The sequence below is a fragment of the Dermacentor andersoni genome, chromosome 3 (assembly GCF_023375885.2).
Source record: "Dermacentor andersoni chromosome 3, qqDerAnde1_hic_scaffold, whole genome shotgun sequence".
NCBI lineage: Eukaryota > Metazoa > Arthropoda > Arachnida > Ixodida > Ixodidae > Dermacentor > Dermacentor andersoni.
Genome location: NC_092816.1, coordinates 32,894,865 through 32,910,865, shown reverse-complemented (window position 1 = coordinate 32,910,865; position 16,001 = coordinate 32,894,865). Strand labels below are relative to the sequence as shown.

Sequence of the window (16,001 nt, the reverse complement as noted above, 5' to 3'; positions counted from 1 at the left end):
TCGACGTCGATGTTGGCCGTGTATTCTACGATTATGTGACTGCTGCTATCGCACAAGGGGCACGAAGGAACACGGGGCTTCGTGGATTCTGCAGCTGATCGACGATGCCGACGGAATGCCAGGTGTACGTCTTGACATTGTGTTCAGGTCGTCAGCTTCCGTGACTGGTTTGCTATGATGACTGTTCTTGCTTGACTTCCTCCTGTACCTTGACCTTGAATCGCAAAAACAAAATGTCTTTTTCCTGGCGTGTTCTTGCTTTAGGAGACGTAGCCCAGCTGTGGTGTTCCGAGTACGTACCCTCCTCTTTCTTTTCTTTTCTTTTCGGTAAAACATTGTCAAGTCCTTCGGGAAGCACCCAATCGGGACCTGAGCACCGCAGTATACTGGTCAATACTGGTCAAGCGGTACCCCCAGGCCTACTGGAACGCTTTCGTGAAAGCGTGCGGTGTCATGCAAGAGGCGCAGCTTCTCCCCGTTCTTCGAGCTCTTAACCGGCCACAACGCTAGGAGCTCGTCCTTATTGATTAACGGAATTGTGTTAATTGAAATGTGCTCTCATCTTGACGGCGTCTCGTAGTTGCCATAGGTGAGCCTCATCTCTTCGATCGCTCGTTATCCAGCTCCTTTGAAGTACGTCAATAAATATTTGTATTTCTTTCTGTAAGTCGCAGCTCGGAGTTTTGGTGGATCGTCGCGCAATAGTGATAGTATAGTATAGTATAGTATAGTATAGTATAGTATAGTATAGTATAGTATAGTATAGTATAGTATAGGATCGTCGCACCTGAAGCCTCGAGAACTCGACTGATCGGATCTTCCTACGCAGCGGCCTTACCGTTGCTACTATTCCAGATAGTTGTTGTCTGGTAGTTGGACTGTGGGCTCATACGTACGGGTCGCTGACGTTGGCACACTGTTGGCGTTCCAGGATGAACTGGGCATAAGAGATATAATGTAACTCGGTTATCGTATCTTATCAATGGGTATATCTTTTAATGCGAGTAACACTCATTCACACGCTTTCTCGTATGTTTGTAGCTGACCTTTTTCATGCCAACTTGGGTCACTGGCTATGTGCCACTGGATAGTGCCTCTCCGGTGCTGGGCGGAATCGAAACCGCGGTATTTACTCTATACAGCACGTGCCACGCGCCGACATTGGCGCCGCTCGAAGGCGCAGCGGATCCCGAAGAAAGCGCGGGAGCACGGCTGCAGTACGTGCTCAAACATGACGCGTTTTCAGCGGTGGCAATGTCGCCACATTGCTTCACTGCTGATGGCATTAACGTCGACAGTCGTCATGAGGTGGTTTCTGTCGAAATTAACACACACACACACACACACACATACGCACACACACACACACACACACGCACACGCACACGCACACGCACACACACACACACACACACACACACACACACACACACACATATATATATATATATATATAGTGGTATAAAGCTTGTAAACAGGGATAAGGCGCCTCGCCTCAGAAAGGCTGGCCAACGTTTCTATAGAAGGACCTATCTTTGACGTAGATAGGTCCTCCTATCGAAACGTTGGCCAGAGATATTTCTGTGTGGCGGACAGGTCACGCTTGTCGGTGTAAACATCGGCCTCCGTGAGCAGCTTTTCAATCGCCAGTCGCGTTCGGTCGCACGACTTCTCTTACATTACGATGTGAATGCCGCTTAACCTAAACCGGAAAGTCACGACAGCATCTCTAGCAGCTGCACAGCGCAGAAGCTTCACGGTCCCCTATGTTCGGACACCGCTATGATCATCTCTATAAGCGCTCTATATAAAGGCAGATCTTCTATAGTGCCACATCTCGCTGGTTGACGGGAACGTGAGGCGTTTTTCTTTTTTTTCTTTTTTTTTCTTGCTCAGAGTAAGCGTACCGGACAACGACAGCGATGAATGCGGCAAAAACAGCTGTCTACTTTTAAAATTGTAGTTAACTCTTTGCCTTAAGTCAGGCGCTGCTTGTGAAACAGCCGAGTTGGGCTGTGGGGCGCACAACAGGTCGTCGATGGGAAACGATGTGTAGCTGATGTGCGTGTTGTTTACGTGACGTCCCTTTTCATGTCATCTTCCTTCCATCTCTCTAGGTTTCTATGTCTGATACTATCAAAGCTATTGTGCCTGCAGTTGCTCAGTTCAAGCGCTTCCTTCTACGGAGTCCGAATTACGTTGACCTGCTGGCACGAGCTCTCAACTTGTGCCCTGAAGGTACCCCTCCAATATGCTACATTACTCCGTAAGTAACTTGAGGTTTCGCCACTTTCTGCCTTAAAGAGAATGTCACAAGAACGTCCCCAGTATTTGTTTGTTTTTTCTGGCTCCGTGCCAACCGTCATTCAATATCACTCAGCTTCGCAAGATAATAAACATTTATAAATGATTTAAATAGTCTAGCTTCCTTGCGACGAATTAATTAAATTGTGGGGCTTTACGTGCCAGAACGACGATCTAAGTATGAGACACGCCGCAGTGGGGGACTCCGGAGTTTATCCGGACTCAGTGCCCTTCCACTCTCGGAAGAAGGATGACCAGCCTGGCATTGCACTATCTTCGTAAGGGAGTGCGGCAGCAGCAGCGAGCAAACTGACCGTGTTTTCTCTCGCTTCAACGCGAACTAAAGGCTGACTAAGGGCCTGTTTACGCTCGAGCCACCCATCGCCGCAAGTAGCACCGCACGCGTGCGGTCGCGCGAAAGATTGCACGTATCAAACACTTGTGCACAAATTTCGGTTTACAATGTGTGAGGTATACACTGTGTACCCAGTGTAAACGGTAATTCGTGCACACGTGCTGGATACGTGCAATTTTTGGCGCAACCCAAAGAGTGCGGTGCGGCGATGGGCGGCTCGAGCGTGAACAGGCCCTTAGGGCCGATTTACGCTCGAGCCGCCCATCGCCGCAAGCCGCACCGCACGCTTGCGGTCGCGCGAAAAATTGCACGTATCCAGCACTTGTGCACAAATTACCATTTACACTGTATCCACAGTGTGTACCTTACACATTGTAAACCGAAATTTGTGCACAAGTGTTTGATACGTGCAATCTTTCGCGCGACCGCACGCGTGCGGTGCGGCTTGCGGCGATGGGCGGCTCGAGCGTAAATCGGCCCTTACACTCCAGCCGCATGCTGGGCCGCCCGCCTGCCGCATGCACTGTGTCCGCCCTTGCAGTGTAAATCGAATTTTGCGTACCAGTGTGCGATATGTGTAGTTTTTAGCTCAACCGTACGCGTGCGGCAGGCGGGTGGTGTGGCGTGCGACTAGATTGCTCTAGATTGCCTTAAGAGGAAGTTTTAGCTCGGGTGCTCCTCTCTAAATACGTGTAAAAACGTGTAAAAGGAGAATTCGTTTTTCTCGGCAACAGCTCTACCAAATTTGACGAGGTTTGTTGCATTTAAAAGAAAAACTGGAAATCGAGTGACTGTTGGTTTCGAATTATTGAGTGAGGTGATCTATCTTTTATCAAAAATTGGCAAAAATCAAAAATTTTCAAAAAGCGACACTATCAAGCTTACAACTCTAACTCAGCAACGAAAAATAATAACACAATTATGTGAATTGCACCTAATAGTACATCTAAAGCGGACAAAATTCTTGCGTTACACATGAATATAAAAAAAAATTAGTAATAGGTAAATACAACTTTTGCAGAACCCTTGTAACCAACGTAACAAATTCACGTAAGATGTAAAATGACATATCTAATTTGTCCGCTTTGACTGATCAAATGGATGCCGTTTATAGATCCGCGATATCAGTTTTTGATGCAGAACTATGAATTTGTAAAGTTCGTGCTTCTATTTTTTCTAACGGTCAAATCATTTGAAAATCTTTTAAAGAAAATTTAAGCCCTAAATGGAAATTACGCTTCCAACAGTAACTAAAATTCAGCTTTCTATTTCAAATGCAACAAACTTCATTAAAATCGGTCCGTTTTTGCGTTTAACATGTATTTGAATAGGCTGCGTCGGTTTTGGGCCCGAGCTAAAGCTTCCTCTTAAGCAGCGAGGACACAGCGCACACGAAGCGATCAGCCCTCGGCGCATTTAGCTCCGTATTCTAGTACATTTCTTTACCCTACATTATATCTCAACTCAACAAAGTAAGTAGGTGGTAGCGACTTCCTTCGACAGAAGTGGTCACTACACTTCGCTGACACTTCACTGCAACTCTTGCATACTGTAAACAATAATAGCGCGAAACAGGAGTAAACCGCTCGTCCCGTATTGCGTTACCGTTTCTGGGTTTTTTTATACTACCTTCCAGTCGGGTTAAATATTTACTCCCTTGCTGACCGTACTTTATCATGGAAAAACGGGAGTATTCTTTTTTTGTCCGTGTGAAGGTTGTTGGATAGGATAGCCGGACAATTTTTTTTTTTCTGCCCTCATGAAGTTATTGCGGCTATTCCTGATAGCTATTCCTGAGAGCTCGCCGGTTATGACGCCAAGTGTCGTGTTTTGTGGAATATGTCGCCTCATCTTGAATCGGTGTAACCATATTTCCTCGTATAGGGTAGGAAAGAAAGACGACAAAACGTCGCCACGGCAGGCTTGCTACGGCAAATAGAGCTTCGGCGGAAGTGAAGCAGGTGTATGCTACGTGCATGCACGCGTAAACAAACAAATACGGCCATGCTCCGTACACAACTTTCCCTACTCAGCCAATTGACAATTGTAAATTGTTCAGTTGTGCGCCCAAGCAAGCACTTACGGGACCCGCGCTGCCCATTTGTTTTCACTGCTCCATGCTGTTACGCACTTCCCTGTTCCGAAGTGTGTCAAGGATGTGCGCAGCTTCAGTGGCCTTTGTTCGTATTTCCGCTGTTTCGTGAAAAATTTCGCGGCCATAGCTTGCCATAGCACGATCACTAACCGAGCTTTTGAAGAAAGGCACCCCTTTCCAGTGGGGCGATAACGAGGCCTCTGCATTCTCGCATCTAATCATCCTTCTCACAACGCCTCCCGTTCTGGCCCATTTCAAACATTCTGCGCCTACCGAAGTCCGTACTGGTGCCAGCGGTCACGGCCGCGTTATCGCTTACGCCAGCAGGCTCCTCTCGCCCGCGGAGCGCAACTATTCCATCACCGAGCGTGGGTGTCTGGCCCTAGTTTGGGCGGTTGCGAAGTTCCGCCCATACTTATATGGCCGACCCTTTTCCATTGTCACAGACCATCAAGCGCTTTGCTGGTTATGCTTACTGAAAGATCCTACAGGAAGACTTGGTCGCTGGGCCTTACGCCTCCAAGAATATTCGTACTCTGTCACCTACAAATCTGGCCGACTAGAGAAGGACGCTGACTGCGTGTCTCACTACCCGGTAGACGAGCCTGACGACGCCGACAGTAGTACCGCTAACGGCATTTTCTTTGTCTGCCTTCGCTAACATCGCCGATGAGCAGTACCGAGACCTATCGCTGCGAGCACTCATCGAGCGTCTGCGCTCTACACCTACCGACGCATCCGTTCGCCGATAGTCATCCAGGGCGGCATTCTGTACCGAAGGAACTTCCTCCCAGACTGAGCTGATCTTCTTGTCGTGCCAAAACATCTACGACAGGCTGTGCTCTTTGAGATGCATGACGCACCCACTGTAGGATATCTTGGGTTAACCCGCACATACGACCGCGTCCGCCGCCGCTTCTATTGGCCTGGTCTCGCTCGCTCCGTCCGACGCTATCTTGCTGCCTGTGATCCCTGTTAGCGTCGGAAAACACCTCAGGTGCTACTCCGGTCATCTCCAACCGATCACCGTCCCTGTGGAACCGTTCTTTCGTGTTGGATTAGACCTCCTCGGTCCCTCTCCCGCGTCATCCTCTGGGAACAAATGGGTAGCCGTTGCAACTGATTACGCCACCCGATACGCTATCACGTGGGCTCTCCCTTCCAATTACGCCACTGACGTCGTGGACTTTCTCTTTCGTGACATTATCTTACTTCATGGCGCCCCGCGACAGATGCTTACTGACCGTGGTCGTAACTTCCTCTCGAAAGTTATCGCCGACATTGTGCGTTCGTGCTCCATTCAACACAAGCTGACTACCCCATATCATCCTCAAACCAATGGCCTGACAGAGCGGTTAAACTGTACTCTTACCGATATGCTAAGTACGTTTCCAAGGACCACCACGACTGGGACATTACCCTTCCTTACGTCACATTTGCCTATAATTCTTCCCGGCTCGACATCACCGGTTTTTCTCCATTTTATCTGCTGTACGGTCGCGAACCGACCTTGCCCCTTGACACGGCACTTCCTCCTGCTGCGATCTCAACAAGCGAGTATGCCCGCGGCGCCATCGCCCTCGCCGACCATGCACGCCAGCTTGCCCGTGCTCGACTGACGGCCTCGCAAACCACTCAGCAGCGTCAGTACAACGCCCGCCACCGTGACGTACAGTTTTCGCCTGGTGCGCTCGTGCTCCCGTGGTCGCCCTCTCGTCACGTCGGACTTTCAGAAAAGCTCCTTTCGCGATACACAGGGCCCTACCACGTGCTGCGCCAGGTGACGCCTGTGACGTACGAAATTGCTCCTATGATTCCAACCTCGTCCTCTACTCTAGCATCTAGTGATGTGCACGTCAGTAGGCTCAAGACCTGCTACACTGCTTCCGAGTCCGACCTTTACTCGCTCCGGGACGAGGCTTTTGCCGCCGGGGGTAGTGCTACGGAGCAGTATTTCCAATGACGAAGAGGCGAGCAGTGAGAAGACGACGACGACGTTGGGAGGCTACCGCGGGCCGTTGCCTCTTGGCCAAGTTCGGCGTATCCCCTTGTAAATATACTTGTATATAGTTTTTCGTCTCCGTCTTCCTACGTAACAATGTTATGAAAATAAAGAGACTTTGCGCATCTCGCTTGTTCGTATAGATGTCGTTGAATTATCCGCTTCATTAAAGCTCCGCTTCACATAATTTCCAACGGAAGCGCTTTATGTCTGCTGCTTCCACTTTCAGTTTTTAGGCAAAACGTCAAGATGGCGACATGTAAGAAAACGAATCGTGAACCTACATTTGACCACGGCATCATGTTACACGCGTCACGCCTGCATCGCACCCTTACAAAGTACTCGAATGCCACAGAATAGCACCCCATGCTTGGTTTAAGTCACGCGCCGTATACAACTTGGCTTTGGTAGGCGGCTTATCGCTTCAAAAACGGTCATGCGTTCACCCGCTAGGCTCACCGTTGGCAAGGATTTCGCGACCGCGGCCATGTTACTTAGCGCTTAGTTTCCTTGCAGGTTGCGTCAAAACAGCACTGCTGCGACGTGCAAGCGAGGTATTTATTCTTCATTTATTCTTTTTTTTATTTCTTGATGTTCCTTTTAGGAACGGGAAAAGATACGCGCAAATGTTAACGCAAAGCAACTCGTTGAAATTTACATTTTCAATTTGTGTACTAACGCGTAGTACTGACATACACTTGCTGCCAACTAGCAATAAAATAGTTGTTTGATGATTGCAGTTTGATTAGGAACATATATTACAGGCTTCTTGCGGTTCCTGCTGCTAACACAAAATTGGTTAATATTCGCGGACAAACCTAAATTAATTTTGCTTGTTTTTTCAAGCTTAATATTAGGTGAGTTGTGCTCTGTGGCTAGCCAGGCATAGACAAGCATGGGCATTGTTTCCGTATGGCGACGCGCCGAAAATGGATGCTCCAACATTTGGCACTTGCATCAAAACCAGATAGAGCATGTCCAAAAAAAAAAAAATGTGCTTGATGTGGTTCATATGCCAAATCGTAGGTCGGATCGCTCTCAGAATCGCGCCATGTTTGCATGGTTAAGTCCGAGCGGCATCAACGTATCGGATCACATTCCGATGCGCATTCCGGTACGCACCACAGCTCGGCAGAAGTGTGCTTGCGTCTATAAGCAGGCGCGATTGATGTGATTAAGCGAGACATCGTTGTGCTCAGGTTTATTTCTTTGCTTCTATTGCAGGGAAGAACTTAGCACGTTTGTGCTTTTGGACACGATTCTGAGAGCAGGGGCTTTCTATCTGATGCCTACTGGAAAATTGGACCCTAAAGTGAAGAAGCTGTGGTGTAGCCGCTACTTCGACTGGTTCAGCCCCACCACACTTGCTGCCGTAGCGGACAAGTACTTGAAGTTAGCTTACTGGCCGTTTGGTCTCAAGAATCCCAAGGATCCCAAAGGGCAGTTTCCGGTAAGGGACCACGCCTAGTTCGCGGGTGTCCTCGTTTGTTTGGATGCTGCTCTCCGTGAATGAAAAGAAATAGAATTTCTTTAGGCTGCACCAAATAGTGAACCAAGTACTGGATAGTACTACCCCAGAGTACCATGACTCGAGGGAGCAAAGAATTTCCGCTGTCAAATTGTCGATTCCACTACGTATGTACAGTGCTCAGCGATTGAAACGCGATACTCGGATAACATGGCGCCCAGTACCTTCTTTGGCCACCGGTGGACGCTGGTGACGCTGAGATTATGCATTTCTGTGTATCATCGGGCCGCAAGAAAATACCGGCCGCCACGTTGTCCGAGTATCGCGTTTCAATCGCTGAGCGTTGCACATGCGAGGCCAAAACCTCTACTCCGCTTCTGGCACGGCCTCTTTGTCGTGAACTGGCTTTTGCGCTAGAAGACGCGGGCAAAGAAGATGGGGTACAGGACACACGAAGGAATACTTACAACTGATTTATTTTGAAACAGAACGTATATACAGTTCGATCACTGGGGTAGTCTAACGAGGCTCAATAGAGGCCGCCGGAGCAAATACCTGAGCGCATCATGCGCTTTCGAAGCGCTCAGCACGCTACTGCCTTGCCACTTGAACAAAGTGGGAGCAGCGGAAGGGCCTAGAGAGTCCTGCGACATTCGTGACTTGCTCCAGTGAATCGCGCAGAAAACTGATGCGGCGTGGAGGGAAGCCGTTTCCTACGCACGCGCATAGAGAAGCACCGCGAGTAACCATGGCGCGCGCACAAAGTCGTGTCGCTCGGGGTGCGGCAACAGGGGCATGGCCAGTAGGGGAGGGGAGCGGGCACACCGCGAACGCGACCCTCCCCCCGAAATTTATAGTGTACCTTAGATTCTTGGCACAAAACGACGTGCGACAATGTTCTCGTGCCCCGCCCCTCCCCTCTCTCGGTCAAGTGCGAGACCTCTCTGCCTTCCCTCATCCGCGAATAAAATTCAAATTTCGATGAGTCTGCGTACGAGTAAGCCCAGGCGAGTAGGAATTTTGGTTCGTCTGACACCGAATAAGCCCGGCTGAGTAGCCCGGCCTTTCACTTTGACCCTAGCGGCAGAACGCAGTTTGAAGCATTTGAAAGCTCTGCAGACGTCTTGTGATTTTCAGCTTTTTGATCTTGAGTTTCCTTTATATGTTACTACTAATGCCTCAGAGAATGGCCTGGGTGCGTGTTTCAGCAGGATAACCGGTAGATAACTTAAAACCGTCGCATTCACCTCCCATACTTTGCAACCTCATGAACGGAAGTACTCGGTCATTGAACGTGAGGCCATCGTCTGTGTCTAGGCCTGTGAGCACTGCCACGTCTACCTGTGGAGATGGCCTTTCACCTTGTGAACAGACCGCAGTGTTTTAGTGACGCTTCTTTTGACGAGAGCTATGGGTCATCTTCCACTAGGATCACGCGCTGGTCCGCACGATTGCTGTGGTACAACTACACCGTGGAATACATTAAGGGCACTGAAAATGTTGTGGCTCACACCCTCTCCTGACCACCTATACAGAGTTCAAACGGCGAATCTTCCGATGAAGAATTTCTCTGCCTCCTGTCCCCAGTAGTCACAATGCAAGTGCTTTAAGAAGCAAGTGCCAGCGATAAAGTTATTGCGCAAGTTATGCAGTCCATGACTACTTGTTGGTCTAAGTCCTTGTCGAACGAGCTGGTGCCTTACTTTCACGTGCGTGTGGAACGCTCTGTTAGTGACATTCTGTGCCATAGTGACAGAATTGTCATTCCTACAACTTTGACATGTCGTCTCATAGAGCTGGCCCATGAATCACACTCAATCACCACTCGCACCAAAGCTTGTCTCCGAGAGTTCTATTGGTGACCATGCATAAATAGTCCCATTAAAGAACTTGTTCGCACATGCGTGACTTGCCAGTCATGTGAAAAATCGGCCCACGCCTTCGCAGCTCCAATAAAAGCAGTCGCTGTTCCTTAGAAAGCCTTGGAAAAGGTCGCTATCGACATCGTGGGGCACTTAACCCAAGCTTCAGCCGATTGCCGCTTTGTCATAACAATCACTGACTACTACAGCAAGTGGCCAGAGGTGAGCTTTGTACGAGACGCGACCACGTCTAGGTAAAGTAGTTCTTACTAGAACTTTCTTAGGATACCCACGTTACCTTGTGTCCGATCATGGCCACAATATTCCTTTACAAATTTTGAAGACTACCTTGCAGAACATGGTATAACTCACTAGAACTTCTCTCTGCATCATCGGAAATCTAACGGGTTAGCGGAAAAAATAAACAAGGTCTTGGGAGTCATCCAAATCGCCGTGTTAGAACAAGATGAGATAAAAGTTCACCGACGATTGCGATACTACCTATTGCAATATTGGGGCGCAGCTCTATATGTGTTTTTATTTCGCAACATAATGACTGGCGGGGACAAGCTGTCTCGTGCGGAACGTTGCAAACGGAGTGAAGCGTGGCGCGACTGCCTCGCTAATAGGCGGATCGCGAGAGGCAGCGCATTGGTTTCACGTGAGCGCGATTTACAGCAGCCGCCGCAGGCAGACATCCGCTCATGCAGTCCTTTGTTTCCGTGTATGTTATCGGCGGACATGCTTGCCGGTGATGGTAACAATTTTATTAAAATTCTGCTCAATTAAGGTCTGGCAGACCCTAGTCCTAGAATGGCCCTTCGCGAGGAGCGACCCTTTCGACCCAGGCGTCGAGGGCTTGTTGTCGGCTTTTATCTGGTGTTCTCAGCAGCTCCTCCCACGTCTGTTGTGAAGGAGCTGACAGGAGCGACCTGGGACGGGGTAAACCACCGAACCCATAAAGAATGTGATTTTGGGTAACCAATGTTTGGTTTATGCAGTTTTTACATGTTTTGTTCTATTGCCCATTGGTAATTATGATCAGCCAATGTGGGCTGGGAAACGAATTAGTTAGGATTCGACGCAGGATAGATGCTTGTGCTCGCGTGAAGCTTGCGTTTGGAGGCGGATAGATTCGCCTTTTGTGTCTGTAGTAGTTTATTATTTCGTGGTATGTCGTCGGTGCCTTATCCAGGAATTCCAAGACTGAGAGGCACGCCTGCCGGTTGATTAGACCTCGGGCTACCCCGTGTGCCTCCTCATACCCTAGCTTGATTCCTTGAATGGGCAGGTACCCATACAAGTTGAATAGCCCGTAGGACTCGCGCCGCGCAGACGCCTATGCTGCCTCTCAGAAAGTTGACGATTGCCCTTTTGGAGTTTCTTATAACGGTCTCTTCTGCTTCCACTGTGGACGGTGTCTATGGTCGCGGCTTTGACGATACTTCCCTCTCCTGTCGTGACGCTCTAGAAGGACCTCGGTTCGGGCAGACCGCCTCTTGTCGTGTCTCATAAGAAGCATGTTCTTGGGTAATGATATGATAGCCAACTGGCGTTTGACTGCACCGAGTATTGTGGTTCGTCCTGCTGAATTCATAACGGGATTCAGCCCGAGTTTACCCAGAATGACCCAGCCCGTTTGGGTGCTGGAGAATCGTTCATGTTGGGCCGTTTTATGGGCATCCATGAGTTCATCTAGGGTATTGTATATTTCCAGCTCAACAATCATTCAGTGTTCGCCTACATAGGCAGACCGAGGGATAGTTTGTGAGCTGTGCGGAATACACTGTTGAACCTTTCCTTGTCGGAAAGGCACCGGTCGTAGTATGGGAATGAAAACATGATGCAACTGATCAGGAAAGCATTCGCCTGGCGACAGAGATCGGCCTCCTCCATACCGCGGTTTCGTGTGGCTACTCGTCTGAGCAGGCCGCACATTTGGCGGGCTGTCGTCTGTACTCGGACAATAGCCTCATAAATATGGGTATTATGTTAAATTAGCATGCGTAGATCTCTTACTTTCAGTAATGGCAGAACTGGGCCGTTTTCCATATTGACTCCGATAGGCGAGGTGGTGTCCTTTTTGGTGGCGTGTTTGGTAGATTTATCTCAGATGGCGAGAAGCTCGGATTTTGTCGAGAAGCACCCGAGATTATATTGTCGCACAAAATATTGTACGGTGTCCGCGGCCGCTTGTAGTCTGTCCGTGCTTTTCCCATCGCAACCGCTATTGATCCAGATGGTGATATCATTAGCATAGATGGAGTACTTGATTTGCGGGATCCTTTCCAGTATAATGGGGGCAGGTTTCGCATGATCACGTTGAAAAGGAAGGGGAAGAGGACCGCACCCTGAGGGGTGCCCCTTGTACCTAATCGAAGTTGTGCACTTTTCATGTTCCCAAATTTACTTCCGCAGTGCGATCATTCAGGAAGTTTGTAATGTAGATATAGGGGCGCTTATATTCATTTGGGCTATATTTGTGAGTATTGATGCCTGTGACACATTGTCAAACGTGTTACTCAAGTCTAGTTCTAGAACGGTACGGGTGGCTCTTATAGGGCCCGGGTGCAGGATATCTTGCTGAATTTGCCACATAATGTCTTGAGTGGATTGAGTAGACAGATTTGGCTTGAAGCCAATCATCATATGGGACAGTAGTCTGTTATTTTCAGTGTACTTGTTCAGCCTGGTAAGAATGACGTGTTCCATAACCTTCCTCAGGCAAGAGGTTAAAGAGATGAAGCGGAGATTCTCCTCTCGCCTGGTTTGGGTATGAAAAGCACGTTTGTATGTTTCCAGCTGGTGGGTATAGTTCCCTTTTTCCAGTGGATGTTGAAAAGGTTGGTGATTTCGGCAACCGACTGATCGTCTAGGTTCCGTAGCATTTTATTGGTATTTCGGTGTTCGCCAGTCGCCGCAGTAGTTTTGACGCTGTTTAGGAGAGCACGTATTTCAGATTCCATAATTTCGCTAGCTAGTTCCCTGTTTTCCTTTCCGGTATCAGCTATACGGGTAGGGGAATATCTGTGCTTGTATTAAAGTAATGGCTTTCTTAGAGCTTCAAAGAGGGCATCATTAGCTCCCGGGAGAGCGTGTATGATCCTCTGAATGTTCTTTTGTGACGCTGTTTTAGTGTGACTGGGGTCAAGTGGAAATTTAAGCAGAAACCAGGTGTTTTTGCACCCTAGCTGGTCGTTAAGGCGGTCGCATAAATGGCGCCACTGTTCCTTACCTAGCTGTCTTATTTCTCGATATCCCTTTCGAGTTGCGCGATGCGTTCGCTTAGGTCACTGTGATCTTTCTGCGTGAGCCAGCGCTTCTGCAAGCTCTGCTGAACAAACCACGGGTGGACCAATTCAGCGCCAGGAGCCGGGCCGTGCTGCTCGTGGTCTGCTTCGGTGGTTAGCTGTATCTTTGAGAAGAGAGGGTATCTACTCTTCGAGGATTGTAGTGGGTGCGGGTTCGCGTCTATTTCTAACATACCGGAAAGCGTTCCATTTAGTGCGCTTAATATTTAGCGTTTTTCGTTTGTAGCCTCTGGAGGGTACCGTAATGGAGATAATGTAATGATCATTTTCAGTGTTTAGTTCCGTATTCTCGCAGGTGGCATTGTCTCTGTTCCTGGTGAAGGCCAAATCAGGTGACACGTTTTGATTCACGCTATTTCCTGTGAAGTTTGGTCTTTCAGGGTCAAACAGAACAGTAAAACCCAGATCTTGGGCTGCCTTTCAGAGTGTAGTGCCCTTCTTTTGACATTTTGGATAGCCCCAGGCAAAGTGCTCCGCACTAAAATCTCCGAGCACCACGAGTTGGGCATGTTTAGCTTAGGAGTGTAGCCACTGCGAAGCTTTTATCCCTAGGGGGGCTACAAACGTTCAGAATGTCGAGCGTTTGCTTGGATCGTCGTCTTAGAAGGATTTCAACGAAGATGTATTACACCGCCGTGAATAAAGGTCTAACTGGTTGGCGGTCAGAATTCTGTTCACCATGATCGCCGTGGCCGGAGAGATGTCTGCAGAGGCAATTTCGTTATAAGCCGCAAAATCTGATAATTTCTCCGCTATCACAGTTTCCTGGAGGCCAACTATGTCAGGTTTGGTATGGTGATTTTCACTAGTGTATTCCACAGACTGGCGTCTACGGCTAGAACTTCTGCAATTCCACTGCCATAATACGGATGGCGCGTTGGCCATCACGTTTGTTTGCGCGGTTTCATGCTCAATGAAGCTGCGCTAGGTGTTTTGGTGAGCCCTCCGGCAGCGCATTGAGGCACCGAGTTCCGCAGATTGCTTGGTTCTCGCGTTCGTGCACGCAGCGTTATCACCTGAGGCTGAAGGTGAGGTTATGCCGCAGTTAATCCAGTGTAGGATATAACTGCGATCATGGCGGAGCTAAGAGCGGCAACGCTCTCGACCAGCTGTTTGTTTTGGGCGGCTCGCCAAGCAACAGTGGTCTCGACCACAGGTTCGAGTTTTGCCATTCGAGGGTTCGGCGCGGCGGCGCTCTCCGCAGGTACTGCGGCGGGATCTTCCGCGTTTCTCTTATCTACCTCCACGTTGTTTTTTGCTTCCGCTCCGCGCCAAAGCCACGATCTCGCTCGCTTGTTTTGTGCTGGGGTCGTTAGTAGACGTATGTCCACTTTCTAATTCTCGAATTTTGTTATCAGCCGTACCTCATTGTTGTTAGAGTAATTTCATCTGCTACGCCAGCTCCCTTGCCTGTGGATTTCGGGGCTGCTTGTTCCGGGCCTTCGTCTTGCGGTCATAGTCACGTTGCGTTATCGCAATCCCAAAAAATTTTCTCTGTAATTTTCTCGGGCATCGGGTTACAGACATGAGCGGAAGTATCATATTACTGCATCTTTGGTAAGCATTTCTTCGTTCGCAACCTGGGAGAAATCACGCTTGAGGAACTGTTCCTAACATCCTCCGCCCACAAGTGGTGTCTGCTGCTGCTCTTGTCGGCGCTGAGAACAATGCTGCTTTAGGCCACCGTGATTTATAGTTCTAAGCGAAGAAATAATGCGCTTGTTGCTCTTCTCTGAAGCTCGGGAAAGGAGCCAGCCGCGCGCCGTAGTTTTCTGCGTCGTTGATCGTGCTTCTCTGTCTTATTCACACTTTCAGAGCAAAATAAGCAACACCCTTCACATGTGTGGAGTGGCCAAGGCTTCAAGGAATTGCGTAGAAGAATTGTGCACGATGGGGGGGGGGGGGGGGGGGCTCGAATACCGGCAAATACATGCAGGCGATACTGTTCTAATCATTCCCTGCAAAGCCTCACCAGTGGGAGCTATGGTAGCAATGGATCGCCGCCGTTCGGCGGGAAATTTCTTGTTCTTATCCTTTCCTTTGTCGTGTCGGTGTTTTTTCCACTCTTCATATTTAAACGGGTAAGCGACGAAGTTCGTTTGCAGTGCAGCATGCCGTTTAAAGGCATTTCACTAAAGTTCCGAATGCCATTTGCCACTTTTTTACTGCATTGCGCTAGCTACGCAGTACGACTGCACGATCGCATTGTGTTGCATGTTAAAACTACAGAAGCTTGCAAGAACTGAAATTGTTGGTTTTATGGGGCCCGATAAATCCTCGCACCAGCTGTCACGCACTTCATGTTTTTGCATCTATTTTATGCGTGGCTTCGCGCATCTTAAGCTTTTGCTAGTTGCTTCGTGCATAACTGTTGATTTTTTTTTGAGGTGCGAGGTTTTCACCCTGCCTCGTTTGTAAAGGGTCTAAATCACGCTGTGTCTTATTGGAATGATACCAAGCAAGTGCTTCTTTAACAGCTTTATTCTTTTCGCCCGTGGGCATATTAGATATTGTGTTTTTTTTTAAATGTGTTTAGAAAATAGATAGTTCAGGGCGAGAATTTCTAATAGTTGCTGTATATGGTATTGCTCCATTTTCGTTGAA

The 16,001-nt window shown here is 48.7% G+C and overlaps 1 protein-coding gene across 1 annotated transcript in view; it reads left to right on the top strand.

Moving 5' to 3' along the window:
- LOC126520735 (uncharacterized) overlaps positions 1-16,001 on the top strand; it is a 168,536-nt gene that overhangs the window by 90,980 nt on the left and 61,555 nt on the right. The window contains exons 10-11 of the mRNA XM_055064855.2: positions 2,118-2,266; positions 7,981-8,206. Coding sequence (XP_054920830.1) covers positions 2,118-2,266; positions 7,981-8,206 — 375 coding nt within the window. The remainder of the gene's footprint in view (positions 1-2,117; positions 2,267-7,980; positions 8,207-16,001) is intronic.